Consider the following 15,795-nt stretch of genomic DNA (forward strand, 5'->3'; position numbering starts at 1 on the left):
GCAGTCAAATCATTTACCTGCCTAATCTGGTTTATTTAAATAAATGCCATAATAACAGTAACCAGTACCTAAGTACATGATGCTTGACAGAAGTTTAGAATTACTAATGATGCAACTGATGAATGACAAGAGAAGAAGTTCATGGAACCTCATTAATTTGAGTCTCAGTCTCAAAATTGTTCATATTCCTATGTAAGAAAGCAACAACAACAAATAATAAAATAATAAAAAAAACCCCACAGTACAGAAGAGACATAGTACCAGACTGATTGAAAATGGAAATGGAAGATATTATCAAGATGCTCAAGATATTTTCTATTAGTAATGATACTATTCTATCACCACAGTCAGAGCAAGGTAGCTGTACTGATGGGAAACAAAAACTTTCAAATCTCCAAACAGACCCAGCCTCAGAGTCTTCCTAAACAAAGTGTCTGTGTGATAGTACACTATGTGGAGAACTGTAATCAATAAAAAAAAACCAAACCAATCAGAGTGTATACAAAGACTTCCGATAATACATGTTGTCCCATGATCATGAGCATTTCTGGAGCTCCCACCATTTATTTGTATTACCACTTAATAAATACAAAATTTGATCCACACCATACTTTATTCTGCTGCTATTTATAACAATACAAACACACAAATTCTGAATCTGTTCTCTTTTCTGGGTTATGAAATTGCTATTTTAAGCCTACCCAGTCTCTTCCAAGAGTAAATTTTTAATTATTAGTTTTTGTTCTTCCGTTCTTCTCCATAAATTAAGGTTGTGTTTCTTTGAAAAGGATAAATCAGTCTGATAGCTACCAAAGGCTGAATTGCAGCCAAGCTGGACAGTTCACATTGTCACACCACTTTCAGAGTGACTGAATTCTGACCTTCACAATATTCCTGAAATATTCTATATTTAAACACTTACTCACTGATGAAACCCAAATGGGAGTGGTGATTATTCAACATTTCTAAAACACAGATGAATAGGCCTACAGGATCTCCATGAGAAGCTGGAGGGGCATACCAGAATGATGCTCTATGTGGAACACTAACAGAGTAGCTGAAGGAAACCAGTAAGAAGGGAAGAAAAAATACTTCTAGGAAAGACTCCTTTTAATGCCAACTTCTTCCCCCCAAGTTATGACAGCACTATGGACTGCTGTTATTCCAGCCACACCTAATACACAAGGGGACTGGGCCTTTTTGGTTGTTTTTATAAACATTTGTGGAAGCATTGCTGAGTCCCTAGAAATACCAGAGAAAAAAATGCTGACTGAATTATAACAACCTACAATAAATATTTTTTCATATGATTCCACACTTCACAAACAAAATAGCATCAGCTGCATGAACTATGTTCACATATAAAAACCCACACTTCTCAAGTCTACAGAAGTTCACCTTTGATGACTGTATGTCAAGCAGAAATGTTGCTTCCACAGAATGAAAAATTCTACAGGTTATATTCCAGTGGGACTTAGCCAAAATTTGAAATTCCAGTACATATTTTCGGTTCAGATTCTGAGTAACTAGCAGCAGAGTTTTAAACACAGGCGGCTTGTACATAATGGTCTAAAATTCCAAAGCACTTCCACAAACCTCCTTTTCCATGACTTGCATTTGAGGAGACCGGAAGCTGTAAAAAGTTCCAAAGACACAAAACCAGCATGAAACATTTAGTGATAACCATCGAAATTTCCATGACAATGGTTTCAGTGGGCTCACCTCATTGGTACTATAGCAGCAGACCAATGGTCCAGGTAAATGTAGAGAGGTAACTGTTCAGTAAGATATTGGGCTACAGTGCTCCTTGAAATAAACACACAACCCCCCAAAATGTTTGACTGAAAAAAAAAGGAGCTGTTTAGTTTAGCTCAGCTTTGCCATTTTCAGTAGCCGGGAGTGTGCCTGTATAAACTATGCACAAAGAGTCTCTTCTCCTCAAACCTGCAATGTCACAGAATATCTGTACCTGAAAATCCTGTTTGGTTGCTGCATATTCAAGGTTCCTCCTTGAAAAACAAAATTTATGTTTTTGATTATAGTGGTGAAGTAAAGGTATAAACATTCACAAGTCCAAAGCCAGTAACCTTCGAATTGGGAAGAATACTTTGGCCATGAATAATTTTTTGTTTTTAAAATGTGACCATCAACACATGCTTACATGCACACTGCTAAACATTTTTACTCTCTCTTCACAGTGCTTCAGTTAGTGACAGACAGAAGTCTAGGTCACAGAAATTCCAGATAACCTCCTCAGTCCTGAAATTCTCACTAAGCAGTAGCCAAAAGGCTAACATCCCAAAAAAAAAAATAATTCTCTTATCAGCCATCATTCCTTGCATCACGGCCATCCACTCTAAAATTGTGTATATGCTGTTTATCCAGCTTCTCTAACTGGATTCTCAAGCACAATATAGGTGTGACTACTTCATTATTTTATTTTGGACCAGAAATGTGTTTGAGAGTGGATTCTCCCAATCCATTTCAGGTGCGACAGACTGCATTGTGGAGCTATCTCAAAGCACCAGAACTGTCATCCATTTAAACAGAACTAAACCTTAATTTGTGATGCATTTCACTGCAAACAGGCATTTGGTTCATAGCAGCAAATCCTAATTTCAGTAGTTCAAAGTAAAAATTGTAAAAAAAAAGCCAGTTCAAAGTAAAAATTACTTCCTTGAGTGAAGTATACAACCTGTTCTCAGCACCAGCAGTCTCCCTCGAACAACCTGTTGCTGTTTACCACTTAGTAATATGGATTTCTACAGGGGATTTCATCCAGGCTAATAACTGCAGCTTTCAGACACCTGGCCAGCTGATCTGGGAATACTGGCCTGGTCTTTTGAGACCTTGGAGGCACAGGAGAAAAGAGGTGTTATACCCTGTTGTTATGTTCTAGTCCACCAAAACAGGGTAAAGGTGCCCGAAACCTCACTTTTGCTTCTCAGTAAGCAAACAGTGCTTTTCAGAAAGTTTTTACATTAAAACTCTTCCATTAAAATTTAATATTTATACATTAATTCACATCAGCATTTATTATTGTAACTTGGTTAAAAAGGAATAACTGACAATTCAGATACAACTCAGTACAGTTAATACAGTAATAAAACCAATTCACAGTAACTAATGTCATTCCCTGCCCCAGCTTCTGCTCTTTGAGTTCCAGCTGCTCTTCCCAGCTGTACTGCCTTACCTCCCCACACAAATTAGTAAGTATCGCTTGACATAGTTTGTATATCTTTATTGATAAGTAAAATACTAACAAAATGGAGGCTGAGATTTTTTTAACCTCAATCATTGCCATCCATAAGTATTTCAGCTTGAACAGCTGAGCTGTAAAGGCTTCTAAAGTAAAAAAAGATATAAATATAGCCAAGCTATAATTCAATTAACAGTGTTTCTCTTGAGGATTTACTTGTTAAATCATTAGTCAACCTTTGTACACCATATATAACCTGAGTTCCTTCAACTTTGAGAAGTCTTTTGAACCATTTTATTTTAAAGTATTTAAAGCATTTCTTAGTTTGCACAGTAAAAAAGTTTCAACATCCCCTTAAAGCAGAAGTTTCTCAGAAATGCTGCAGCTTCTATATTCAGGACAATGGAAATTACAAATTTTCTTGCATTTCTGTAAGCTGATCTCTGAAGAAAGAGGTGCTTTGCCTGACTTTTCCCCAAAGATACTTCTACTTAGGGAACCAGAGCCAAACTGCTGCCTTTGTGTACTCAGAAACACCTCTAGTGCACATAAAAGACTGTTTCATTACAGTAGCCTTACAAAAAAGCAGGCTATGATGTGAAACAGTATTTTAGATCATCAAATGTAAAACAAACAAAGTTCAAACTCTGGTGCTGCAGACATATGTATATAATGGTAAAAAATCCAATTTCCAGAAAGCTTTTCAGCAAAGGAAAGCAAACAGTTTTTGACTAGAGGCTAAAAGTTCTGCTTTGAATTGCAGAGGGCAGAACCTGTACAAAAGAGCAAGCTCAGCTACCTTATCAGGCTTGACTTGTTAAATCTAAAGGTTGACATGAACCTGAAAGAAGATACTCATGAGAAATTAATTCGGAAAGGCATAAATGATTCAAGAGAATAACCCTGGTAAATTGCAATCTACATGGCCCAGAATTTCACTGTGGAAAGAAAGCTCTACTCCTTAGAGTAGAGCTTTAAAGCACCCCTCATGTACCTTACAAATGCTGAGGACACTGCCCTACTGCACCTGCCCAGCCCCAAAGAAGCTGTGTGAGCTAGACTGTATTCTGGCCCTCTCCCACCAAATTGGGAACATGTAAACAGAGCAGGTGCATTTCAGACCTGGCACACAGAAAAAGAAATGGAGGGATGAAGAATAAAAGCAAACAGCTCCAAAGGGAACTTAACTGCTGAGTAACAGAGGGGTTTCACCACAGGACTGACTTCATTTCAGATGCTGAGCGCATATTCCTCAGTCATCGCCAGGCCCCTGCAGGGGAAGGTGGTGAGTGACTGGCATACAGAAAACAGTGCATTTAAAATGCTCAGCATTTTGTGATAATCTGCATTTATCTGAAAGCTGTCAATTGGTAACAACATTTTACCCCAACATAAACTGATCCGGAGAATCACACTGAGCAGCAATGAAGTGTGTTCTGACAGGGGCATTGTGCAATCTTGGGCACCAAAACCCAGCTCTGGCAGAAATCTGCACTTTGTCTTGGCTGCTCTGCTGGCATCCAGCCTGGGAGACAAGCGAGGGTCTGTCCCTCTAGCCCTACCCACAGTGCCAATGGCTTCAAGGAGATTCTTCTGCAAATGAAACTGCGGCATTTGAGCCTTCACTCCCCAATGATCCCCAATTCTTGCCCAGCATTAGTTCTCTATTAATTCTTTGATTCTTGATACAGTATCCAAGTATTCAAATTTCTTTACAAAAAGGGTTATTGGGGTAAATGTACTGACACAAACTATGGTTGTACCCCATAGGATACCACCATCATTTATTCACCTACCCAAATAATTCATCATCCTCTAAGTAAGATGGGCTTAAGAGAGGTTTAACAAACATCTAAGTTTTTTGGCTTTAGACAGTGTTAAAATGCCTGGTTATGAGGGCTTCTTAAGAGACCAAACCTTGATTTGTTTGGCTAAAATGTAAGTCATTCACTGAGAGACTAAATATGTTCAAAGGTCTTTGCTGGAAGCTCTGCAGAACAAAGCAAAGTGGCACATCAGTTTAGATGGAGCAAAACAGTCTCATAAATGAGTGTGATATACCCTAAAACTGACCAGCAAAAAAGCCAAGATCATCCATTCAGAACATTCTTAAAAAGGAAAGCAGGAGGTGATTTCTTGACCTTCTCAATTTTCAGTCTCTTGTTCCTTTTCATTCTTTTGCAGAAGGCAAATTAATTTCATTTGTAGCTTCTGACCTAAACTAAGAAGTATATAGTTACTCTTATTCATGCTCCTGCAGAGGTCTACTAGGCACTCTATTATATAGAAAATAGTAGGAATAATGGCAAAACATCAGCAAGATCAATTATAATACAGCATGTAAAGCTAAATTTGGATTAAAAGAAACATAAGTGATATTTCTGATGTTATCATAATTGCTTCTTCAATGATGTTTCAAGGCACAAACCAAGTAATCAGGCCTTGCTGCAGTGAATAGCGTAGAAACTTCCTTTCCTGATGGCCTGAGAGCTTCCCAAACTGAGGAAAGCTCACAGGCCATTTTGACTCAGCCATCCTTGGAAAAAAACCAAACCAAACAAAACCAAAAACTTACTTCTTGTTTTGCTATTGGGAATTTTAGAGCAACTATTGTGAATATACCCTAAAACCTGATTTTCATAGCAGAAATCCAAATGATCAGCTTCTCAACCCAAGGTCCAAGATTAGCCAAGCCAGCTGGGCACAGCTACACTGCAAACCCACCCTTTTCTGCCGGTGCTGGTGGCACATTCTCGAAGGTTCCTCGGGCTGTAGTGACAAACTCTGTTGCTCTCAGTTCCCCTCAAGAGGGAACTGGGAGCATACCCTACCCACAAGCTGTCCTGAAGATTGGAGGCAGCTGACCAGGGTGGATTGATCCCTACCAGCAAAATCGTTATAGAAGATTTAATTATTGATTATTGATTTATTTATTGCTTTAAATAATGCAACCTTGCTTTGCATTTTACCTTAGTTATTTTCTTTACTGGTTCCTTGTTGGTTTATAATCCTTTAGACAAAAAAAGCTGAAGCTAAACACAGCTATTAAATTATATATTGTACTCCTTTTCTGTAAATAGAAAGACACAGAACTAGCTGAAAATCTCTATTTATACAATTTATTACACTGAGAACTGTTTCTATTTCTTTAGCAATCAATTCTTTAATTGTGGTTTCTGTCAAGTTGCTACTGAATAGTAACTCGCATTATAAAATTAAATAATTTGTAAACAACTAATACTGATTTTTTAACTAAAGCTGTATTAAATATGAGGGAAACAGAAATAAAATTACTCTTAACACTTATCACTGTATTATTATCTCCCACTAGTGAATTAACGATGTGCAAGTTCACCACGAATCTAAAAATCTACATGTCTTTTTTTTTTTTTTGGAGACTGAAGGCTTTGGTATATTTCAATTCCACAATGATTACTTTACTTTTAGTAACAATTCCTTCAGTGATCTAAACGGAATATAGATAGTCTTTGTGTATCTACAAGTGTGACTGTATTTTCTACTCATAACAGTGTAAACTTAGTTTGCACTTTCAAGAAACTATGTTTTTAGGTGCTTAATCAAAGGTTCCCTTAAGTCAGTTGTCTGACTTTGTATCAAACTGTGCAGGAAAAACAGGTATAACTATTCTTTTTTATTTAAATAATTTTAGGAGACTAAAACAAGTTAGTACTTTAGAATTCATTATCCACAGAGTCATCATTCAGTGGTTTAGTCAGCATCCATATGGCCAATGGGGGCAACACCAACCCATGTAATACTCAAGCAGAGCTTTATCCTCCAGCCCAGAACAGGCCCCATGACCCTGCAAAATTCATCCCCAAGGAGCCTCTGTGTAGGTAGGAGACAAGTTGGGGAAAACTGCATGTAAAAACCTGTAATGAAGACGTATTTAAAAGTAATGTTTATACAAACACTAGGGACCAATTTCATAGCACATGGGAGTCAATTACTTCACATGTAACTATCTGCAGGCCTGGGGACTTGCATGGTGAGACTAAACGCCCATGTTACTTAAGCGGTTACTCATTTTTAAGTGATAGACGCAAGGGGGCAGCTCTGTTTCTAGGGGGCCAGATTCCTTCCCCCTCCACAACCCACAGTCGTTCCCCATTTTGGAATGGGCCACCATCTTATAAAAACTGGAAAAGCTTACATTTGTGTTGAAAGCCCACAGCAGTAGTTCCTACATTTTTACTGATCAGATTTTGGCAGGCAGGAAAGCTTTCTTTGTTAACAAGCTTCATTTTATATTTCTAAGTACACTGCTTTTGCTTTCCCTCCCAAATTAGTGCTGACAACTAATGGCCATTAAAAGAATAAAACTAAACACTTGTGAGGAATCAGCATTGAAATAATTAGTTCTGAAAGCCCAGAAAACACTCCTAAAAGCAGTTAGAAGTGTGTTTCTGCAACAGCTTCTTTTTCCCTAAAAATGCAGCCAACTCCATGTGCTACAAGTTCTGACCTCTTCCAAGACTAACTCCTCTCTGACCAACTCCTCTCTTGTCCACTTGACAAGAGAACAATGAGGGGGGGAAATGGGCCATCCCTTGGGGGCATCCTTGAAGTATGTACTCAACTGCATCACTCATCTTTTGACAGCAGCCACCTGTATAGGAGACTGACACATTTATAAGAGTCAGCATGGAAATCAGTTGGTATAATTCCCTCAGATAACGTGTCAAATCAGGCCTTAGGTCATGCACAAGACAGAGCCAGAGTAACACAGGAGAAGCAACTACTTTAACAAGCATTCCACCTGACAGCTCTACAGAGAAAAAAAGACAAGTGGAAAGAGGAAAGGATACATTTCAATTTTTCAGGGTATGTCTAAAATTAAGCAGACTCCTTTCAAGACAGAATAAAGCACGTCTTTCTATTTGAGAATCTGAAGAAAGGCAACACAGTCACATACCAAGCACTCCCTCTTACTATCTTCCCAGGGTAGGCATTTCACCTGTTAAATAGTCAGGAACAGGGATGTAGAAATAACTAAGCAATGGACCATTTACACCTGGCAAAACAGAAGGGAGAACCAGGATTTATGTGGTCTGTCTAGCGGTATTATAATAAAGTATTTTTTCCCCAATTCTTGCCTGTCAGCAAGCTGTTTCACACACTTGTCCTCTTCTACGCTTTCCATTGTGCCTCAAGACAAAATATCATTTACAACTCATTTAAAATTTAGAATGACTGTTACTTTGGAATTTTTTTTTTAAGCCAAAACTATATTCTAGATTTCTTCAACCATCTCTACTGCTCTGCATCGATACCTAGTTTCACAGTTACAGTGGAAAATATTACTGAAGCCCTAGGCACACAAAAAACACGTGCATTGTCACAGAGGTAAGTCTCCCACTAAAAGCTAGCTTACTCTTCTTCGTAAATTCAGAGTATGACAAAAACCAGGAAAAAAGTCCAAAACAAACAGTGGGAGTGCTGTTGCACATTCTCCAGAGTACTTCTGTGAAGTTTTAATTACAGCTCTCCCCTTTTGCAGATCCGCAGCACGGTAGAACAAGTCGGTCAGACCCGCAGCTTCGCTTTTAACCCTCAACCCAAGCCACGTCTGATAGCAAGCAGTCTGACTTACTGCTCACTTTGAGTGCTCCTCCTTTTCCCTGCCTGAGCAATACAGCAGGGCTCTGTTCCCTTCCCAGAGATGACTGACTTGCCTCGAAATCAGACGCGAACATCTGCAAACTCTGAGGCTGGACTTTACTTCCCGAGCGCGGAGGGCTGCGGGCGCCGCGCCGCCTACCTTGGCCACCCAGCTGAACAATGGTGACATCCTACGGCCTCCGGCGATCCCCGGCTCCGGCCGCTCCTCATGCGCCGGGAGAGGAGCCAGCCCGCCCGGCCTCCCAGAGTTTCCCCCACGGCCACGGCCGAGCCCCAGCCAGCGGGACTGCGAGCTCGCCGCGCCGGGGACGATGCCCGTGGCGGCGCCGACTGAGCCGCGGGGTGGGAAGGGAAGGGAAAGGAAGGGCCGGGGCCGCGGCCGCGTCCCGCCCCCGCCGCGCTCCGCCCCTGCCCGGACGCCCGTTCCCGCCGGGCGGGAAGGGAGCGGGCTCGGGAAGGGAGCGGGCTCACCCTCCGGCAGCGCGCCCGGGAACGCAGACACCCGCCCGCGGCCGCGCCGCGCTGCCCGTCCACGTAATTCGGCGCTGACGACAGGATTCGTAACTAAAACTTTCTGGGAACATCCTGGCATCGAAGTCATGCCTAACATTAGAGGATCGTGCAAAAAAAATCATCTGAAACCTCTGTGAAATGTTACTCTTCCAGTCAGGCTCGCCATTCGTGTTAGCTAGTGGTATTTGACATCACACACTAGCAGCTCTACTTCCAGAAATCAGACTGCCATAGAAGAGAATTAAAACACCTATATGATAGACGCATGTTTCCGGCAGGTCAGGGGATGTTCCTTGCCACCTAGCCAGGAAAGGTACTCATTCCCGTTGTTGCTCCGGCTGAGCTGCCTGTGAACACACTCCCCTACTCAGTGGGTGTGGGGCTGCCTGAAAACAACTAATTTTCCTCAGTTTGGAGGAAGGGCACAGAACTAGGAAAGAAAAAAAGGCTTGGATTTCACAGGAAATAATCCACTGGGCCCAAAACAAAAAGCCCTTTATTTTCCACCCCCTCATAGAAACAACATGAAGAACTAGATTTGCAAAATCGTAACAGAAGAGCATAGAGTCTGTTCTGCGCTTCTTCGCAATAAAATTCAACTGCTCAAAGTTAGATGTTTAAGTGCCAAATTCAGCTCTTTTCTTTGCCCAAAGACAGTCATCAAGACAGCTACTCTGTTGGGAGAGTGCCTTGCATAGACTTGCACACTTACAGCCAGTGGAATCATCTCTGGGTTTAAAGCTGACACTGCTCCACTAGTCTGTGTTATTAAATGAAAACAGGAGGAAAAGAGCAACTCCACACACATGGGCTGGGGAGGAGAACCAATCTTACAGCTCACTGAGGCAGAAAAGGGGCAGTTTTGGCCCCTGCCACAGACTGCATGATCTCGGGTTTAGTTTATACAAAGCAAATAAGACAGTGAGCTGTCAGAGGGCTCTATCACCTCCTAATGCTGCACTGTGAGTGTCCTAGTGCTGGCTCTGTGTCTGTAAAGGGCTGCAGAAAGCTGAGGGGGCAAGACAAAAGCAGTTCTTCTCAGGTTGTACCTAAGCAACAGTTTCTGAAATTAAAACTGTAACAAATACATTTCAGATTTTCATAAAAGGAGAGTAGAGTTTCATTTTCTTATTGTTCTACACATTAAAGTAGAGATAATTCACAAGGATGGCCAATGCCTTTCTCTGTCACTGTGATAGTGGCCATGGACATTTTGATTGCACAGATGTTCTTAGCCATAAGCCCAATAAATATGACCAACACCCATCCTGGTAGTGGTCTCTAAAGGCTTATTGGCATGATAGAGGGAGAAATTATCACTGCTGTTACTGTTCATGATGTATAGAGTACATACATGAATAAATTACATCCATTCTCAGGGCTTTAAACTCGGAACCTTACAAGAACACTGGAATTATTACAATCTGAAGTACAGAACTGGGTCTGCTTTTATTTCATAAAGCAACTGAGGGCAAGAGCAAGACAGAATGCTCGCCATTATGTGCTGCTCATTGTTATAGAGTATATCCACTAATTAGTGGCAGCATTAGTGTTGCATTTTTCTAACACTGAGTGTGAACAATGTTATTTCTCAATAATTATTTCTTCCCCTTTCTCTGAGGGGAAGTATTTTAAGTTTGGCTTGTGTAGATAACTATCTCTCCAAAAATACTATATATCCATTTTAGGTAAATGGAAAAATTCAAGGACAGGGAATAACATCTGTACTGCATAAAGAGTAAGTAGCACTTGACACCATCTTATCTAATCTTTTAAAAATCAAAACAAAACCCTCATTCCTATGAACTGTTCCATGTTATCATGGAAAGTATTAGCAAGATATTTGTGGCTGTTTTTAAATAGTAGCAAGTAAAATACTTCAAAGCCACAACTTAAAGCTTACATCATCAGAAAGTTGACCTTTCCATTTTAGAGATGTCCTACATAAATTTATACATACACAAATACCCCAATTATTTTTCCTCCAACAAGATGCTCTCCATTAAAAGAAGCCATCTGGAGATAAGAAAAGATATGAGAGACATAAGGAAATATTAAGAAGAAAGGAGGGTGTAGTTTTAACTCAAAAGAGGAATATTTCTAACTCTCCTCTGATTTCAGCTTTATGCTTAATGACTGTATCTTTGTGAGTTTTTATAGTATGTCACCACTAAACGGTGTCTCACAAGAATTTGCATTAAGGGTATAGCCACAACTGTATTACCTGAGAACTGGCCTCTCCTGTTGCTTCTGTGTTGACTCTGGTGATGGTTTTAAAGTAGATCCCATTCCCATTTAAAGCTTTTTCCTCTGAATTGTATTTAAACATGTTTTGGCAATTACTCTTCTCATGAACCCTCTGTCCATGTTCACAGTTACAAGTTTCATTTATCTCTTTCCTCCCTGTACCCAACAAGGTCTTCACAAATTCAAGTAGAAAAAGTACAAGAAAAAATATACCTGACAGTAATTATCACTTTCCATTATTTGGCCTCTGTTTAAAAACACACACAGTTTTTAACCTTAATTACTCAGTTGTCACCCTTCAGATTTCGTTGACTGTTGTTGATGCAAGATGCAACAAATGATTCATGTGGATCCACCAAAGGAAAAGACTAATGAATCCTCTTGATTTCATCCTATCTAAAGAATCAAGCCTGACTAGATGGCTTCTGAAAAGATAATGTGGTAAAGAAAGGAGTGAGCTTTGTTACTTCTTTTGGCTAAATTGTAAGCAAACCTTTTTCTCAATACAAAATAAAATATTAATTGCAAAACTGAACTACTACACCAAACCAGACCTGCTCAGCCCCTTCATGAAAGACAACAGCAAGACTTAATACCACAGACTGGCAGTGGCTGTCCCCTTAATGCGAAGTCCCCTTAATCCTTAATAGGAGCCCACTGCCCATGCTAGAGATGAAATCCAGCTTTCAACAAAGCAAATAGGATGAGTTTCTCAGCGGTCTCCAGATAGTCAGTGGAAACAGAAATGACAATGTTTTGGATAACCTCCTTAGTACTGTTAGTGAGTGAAGTGTTTCAGCTATCTGCTAACCAGTAGCAAGTATGCAAAATGCTGACATTGGGCCAGTGCCCAGAGATGATATGCAATTCATTCTCCATGTGGCAGATGGAAGAGAACAATTCCTCAACAGATTGCTGGCCACTGACTCAGCAGCAGAACCCTTCCAAACATCTCCTGTAGGTTTAGCTTATATACAATGGTATTTTTGGCCACAAAATTTGTAATTACTAAAATACTTTGATTCAAGTGATATTAGCATTTTCTGCTCAGGAATGAAAAGCGGTGTTGGTAATGGGCTATCTGTCCTCTTTCCTACCAGCAGTATCCCTTTTCTCAGTGTCAGAGCATAAGACCATTACCAGGTGCTGAGGCTCATTTGGGATCCTGCACCTTGGCAAGAGGACTGAGGGATAGCAGGATCTGTGAAGGGAAAGGTGATCGTACACTATGTAGCAGAGAAGCATAAGAACCCAAGGGCTATGTTTCTCAGCAGACAGTAGAACAAGGTTCTTCTTGGGCAAGTGCTGTCTTGAAGGCAGGGTTAGATCAAGTAGTGTGAGGTCATGAGAGTATTAGATGATAAAACACCTCATAAGACTGAAGTAGCTTTCCTAGTATATCCTGAGATTAGCTCAGTTGGCTAGAACATGGTGCCCCTAACACCAAGGTTGTGGGTTTGATCCCTGTATGGGCCATTCACTTAACATTTGGACTTGATGATCCTTGTGGGTCCCTTCCAGCTCAGAATATTCTGTGATAGTTGGCTAATATTACCTTGAGATTCTTCCCTGTAGGTCTGTTTTGGACAAAGAAGTATTCAGACATTCTTTTTTTAAATTTGAAATAGTCTATCTAGAGAAAATGGGTTGTGCTTTTCTTATGCCCTATTATAAGGTAGTTGTGGGTAATAGATGCTGCGATGATCAGTCAGTTATCTTGAATGGAATGGATAATCCCTTAGCATTTGCTTCAGAAAGTTCAGAGTAGAAAGGTTTTGGTGAAGTCCTTAATTAAACAAGGCACCATAGAACATACTAAACAAAGCACATGGAACCCATCATCCTGAAAAGGACCTCTCTTTGTGTGAGGTTGAGTGTTACAGAGAATCTAGACCAAGCGGAAAGCAGCTCTACCTTCAAGTAGGCTACAGGAAGAGAAAATGAAAAGAGGACACTTCTAGATGTACGATATCTGACCAAAAAACATGATGCATTCCAAAAACATTGATGCGCACACTTTGGATTGGCAAGCTTTATGCTGGATTGTGTATTTTTTGTCATCCCACAGACAGCAAAATAAAACTTAAAGCTGTCAGGAACTTTACCATGGGTTCTAACTAATTCCACTCAAGCATAATCCTATGTCTGCATTTGACCAAGATCAAATGTGCACTGTTGAGTGGTCTAATTGTGATCAAATGACCAGATCTCTATAAATGAGCAAAAAAACACAACATAAATCTGCAGATAAATCTAGGCAGACTTGTGAAGAGATCACTTTGATCTGAATAGTTGGATGCAAAAAACCCACAAGGACAACGTGGCAAATGAGCAATGGGGGAAACTCAGAGCATAGTGGGGAACTGCCACACAGAGACATCAGAGGTTTCACGCATTTATTCTGTTTTGTGATGAGGGTTTTCTGGCAGCTGTGAAACCAGAGCAGGAAGAGTGGAGCACAGGCAGAGCAAACTAGAAAACTGCAGAAGCAGATCACAGAGCTCAGAACAAATGGGGATGCTCCCAATGTGCAGTGACAAACACACAGTTCGAGCCCTTGAGATCATCAGCTAGGTCCTGACTGTAGCTGAAGCAGCTGGAAGCCTCCTGTTTTTCCTCTCTGCAGGGCAGTACTTTTTGGTCTTCTCAGTGTCACCAAGCTGAGGGATAACTTAGCTGAGCTCTCCAGACTGCTGAGGCAGCTCTGGGGAGAGAGCAGCAGACGCTGGGATGACACACACCTGCACACACCCCCTGACACAACTGGATAAACTATAAAATATTAATGATGCAAGACTGCTTATTTTAAAAATCCTCTGACACTGGAATGCAAAAGATGTGAGAATCAAAAGGCCATTAATGTCCCCTGCCAGTAGATACCTGGTCCTGGAAGGACTTTGCACTGTTTTCCCCCAGCCTCCCATTGCTTCCTTGTGGCAAGCACTGACAGGTCTCAGGAGAAAAAAAAAAAAACTCTTAAAGTTTAAGAAGCATTTTCAAAATGCAATTAATTAAAGGTTATACTTAAAGTTTGATCTTGAAGCTTATATGATTAACTCAAGTTAGATGGGAAGAAAGACACTTCATTCAAATACAGATCTCCTTTCCTTTGTGAAGAAGCACTACCTCACAATGGGTAAAAAATTAAATACACTTCTACTTCCAATGATAGATAAGTTATGTAGTAAAAAAAGTATAGAAAGTGTTGAGGAAAACCAGAGTATGAGCAGAACATGACACTCACATTTGACTGGTTAAAATCAAAACATAATTATAAATTTATCAATTCCCCATGTGCTATGGGAGACATGTATACTGATTACCTACTTCCATTAAACAGGACTTCACATTAGTTAAGATGTCCATATTCACTTTAGCCTTTTAGAACACTCTAGTAATGAGTAATATAAAATAAGCAATCATGTATGCTTAATTTTACAGAGTTATATCCTAGCTCTTTGTTTACATATTTAACTATAAATACAAAAATAGTCCCACTGCCCTAAGCATATTATTTTGTGTACTTCCGTTGCAACAGTAGGAGACTAGGAAAGTATATTGAGTTCCACAGTATGGAGAGCCATGAAAAGTAGCCAGTCTTCTCAGTTCTCCACAATTTACTTAATAAATCGATTTCTAACAGCATTGATTTCTCATAATTTAATTCAGCCACAATCTCCATAGACAGTATGCAGATTCTAATGGACTTCTACTGTGGCTCACATACTCTAAAGGAACATCCATTTTAGTAAACTGAAAAAACCTCAATAGTTGAAATAAAACTATGTTAACCATTCCACCCCCAACCCAAAATATTCTTGGTTTTGCTGGAAAGACCTTAAAAATAAAAAACTATCCATTCAGGTTTATCTCTCAGTAAGTGTAGGGTCCAGAACTTACCTACAGTCAATGGAACTACATTGCAATTCACATATGACAAGCATCTGTGCGTAAAAGCTATTCATTTGAGAAGGATCCAATCCTGCCCCCACTAAAATCACAGCCAAGTTGGTACTATATCCTTATCCATTTTAAACATAGATAACAAAAAGAGGAAACAAATACCATACTGTCCTGTTCTTTTCCAGAATCAAGCTGAAGAAATTTTAATTTCTGTAACATTGTATCATAAGACTCCCTGCTCTGGTGCTCTTGGACAAAACCCCGGCAGGAAAACTGCAGCAGCCTGCTGA

At 40.1% G+C, this 15,795-nt stretch overlaps 1 protein-coding gene across 7 annotated transcripts in view; it reads right to left on the bottom strand.

The window, feature by feature from the left end:
• TBC1D1 (TBC1 domain family member 1) overlaps positions 1-15,795 on the bottom strand; it is a 105,005-nt gene that overhangs the window by 64,469 nt on the left and 24,741 nt on the right. The window contains exon 1 of one of the 7 annotated variants that reach the window (XM_027746769.2): positions 8,982-9,164. The exons of the other annotated variants lie outside the window; for them this stretch is intronic. Within the exon in view, the coding sequence (XP_027602570.1) occupies positions 8,982-9,011 (30 nt within the window). The 5' untranslated portion in view covers positions 9,012-9,164. Of the gene's footprint in view, positions 1-8,981; positions 9,165-15,795 lie in introns of those variants that run through there. 7 annotated transcript variants of the gene reach the window in all.

This window comes from Pipra filicauda, unplaced genomic scaffold (genome assembly GCF_003945595.2).
Source record: "Pipra filicauda isolate LSUMZ 115617 unplaced genomic scaffold, ASM394559v2 scaffold38_size3968069_pilon, whole genome shotgun sequence".
Lineage (NCBI taxonomy): Eukaryota > Metazoa > Chordata > Aves > Passeriformes > Pipridae > Pipra > Pipra filicauda.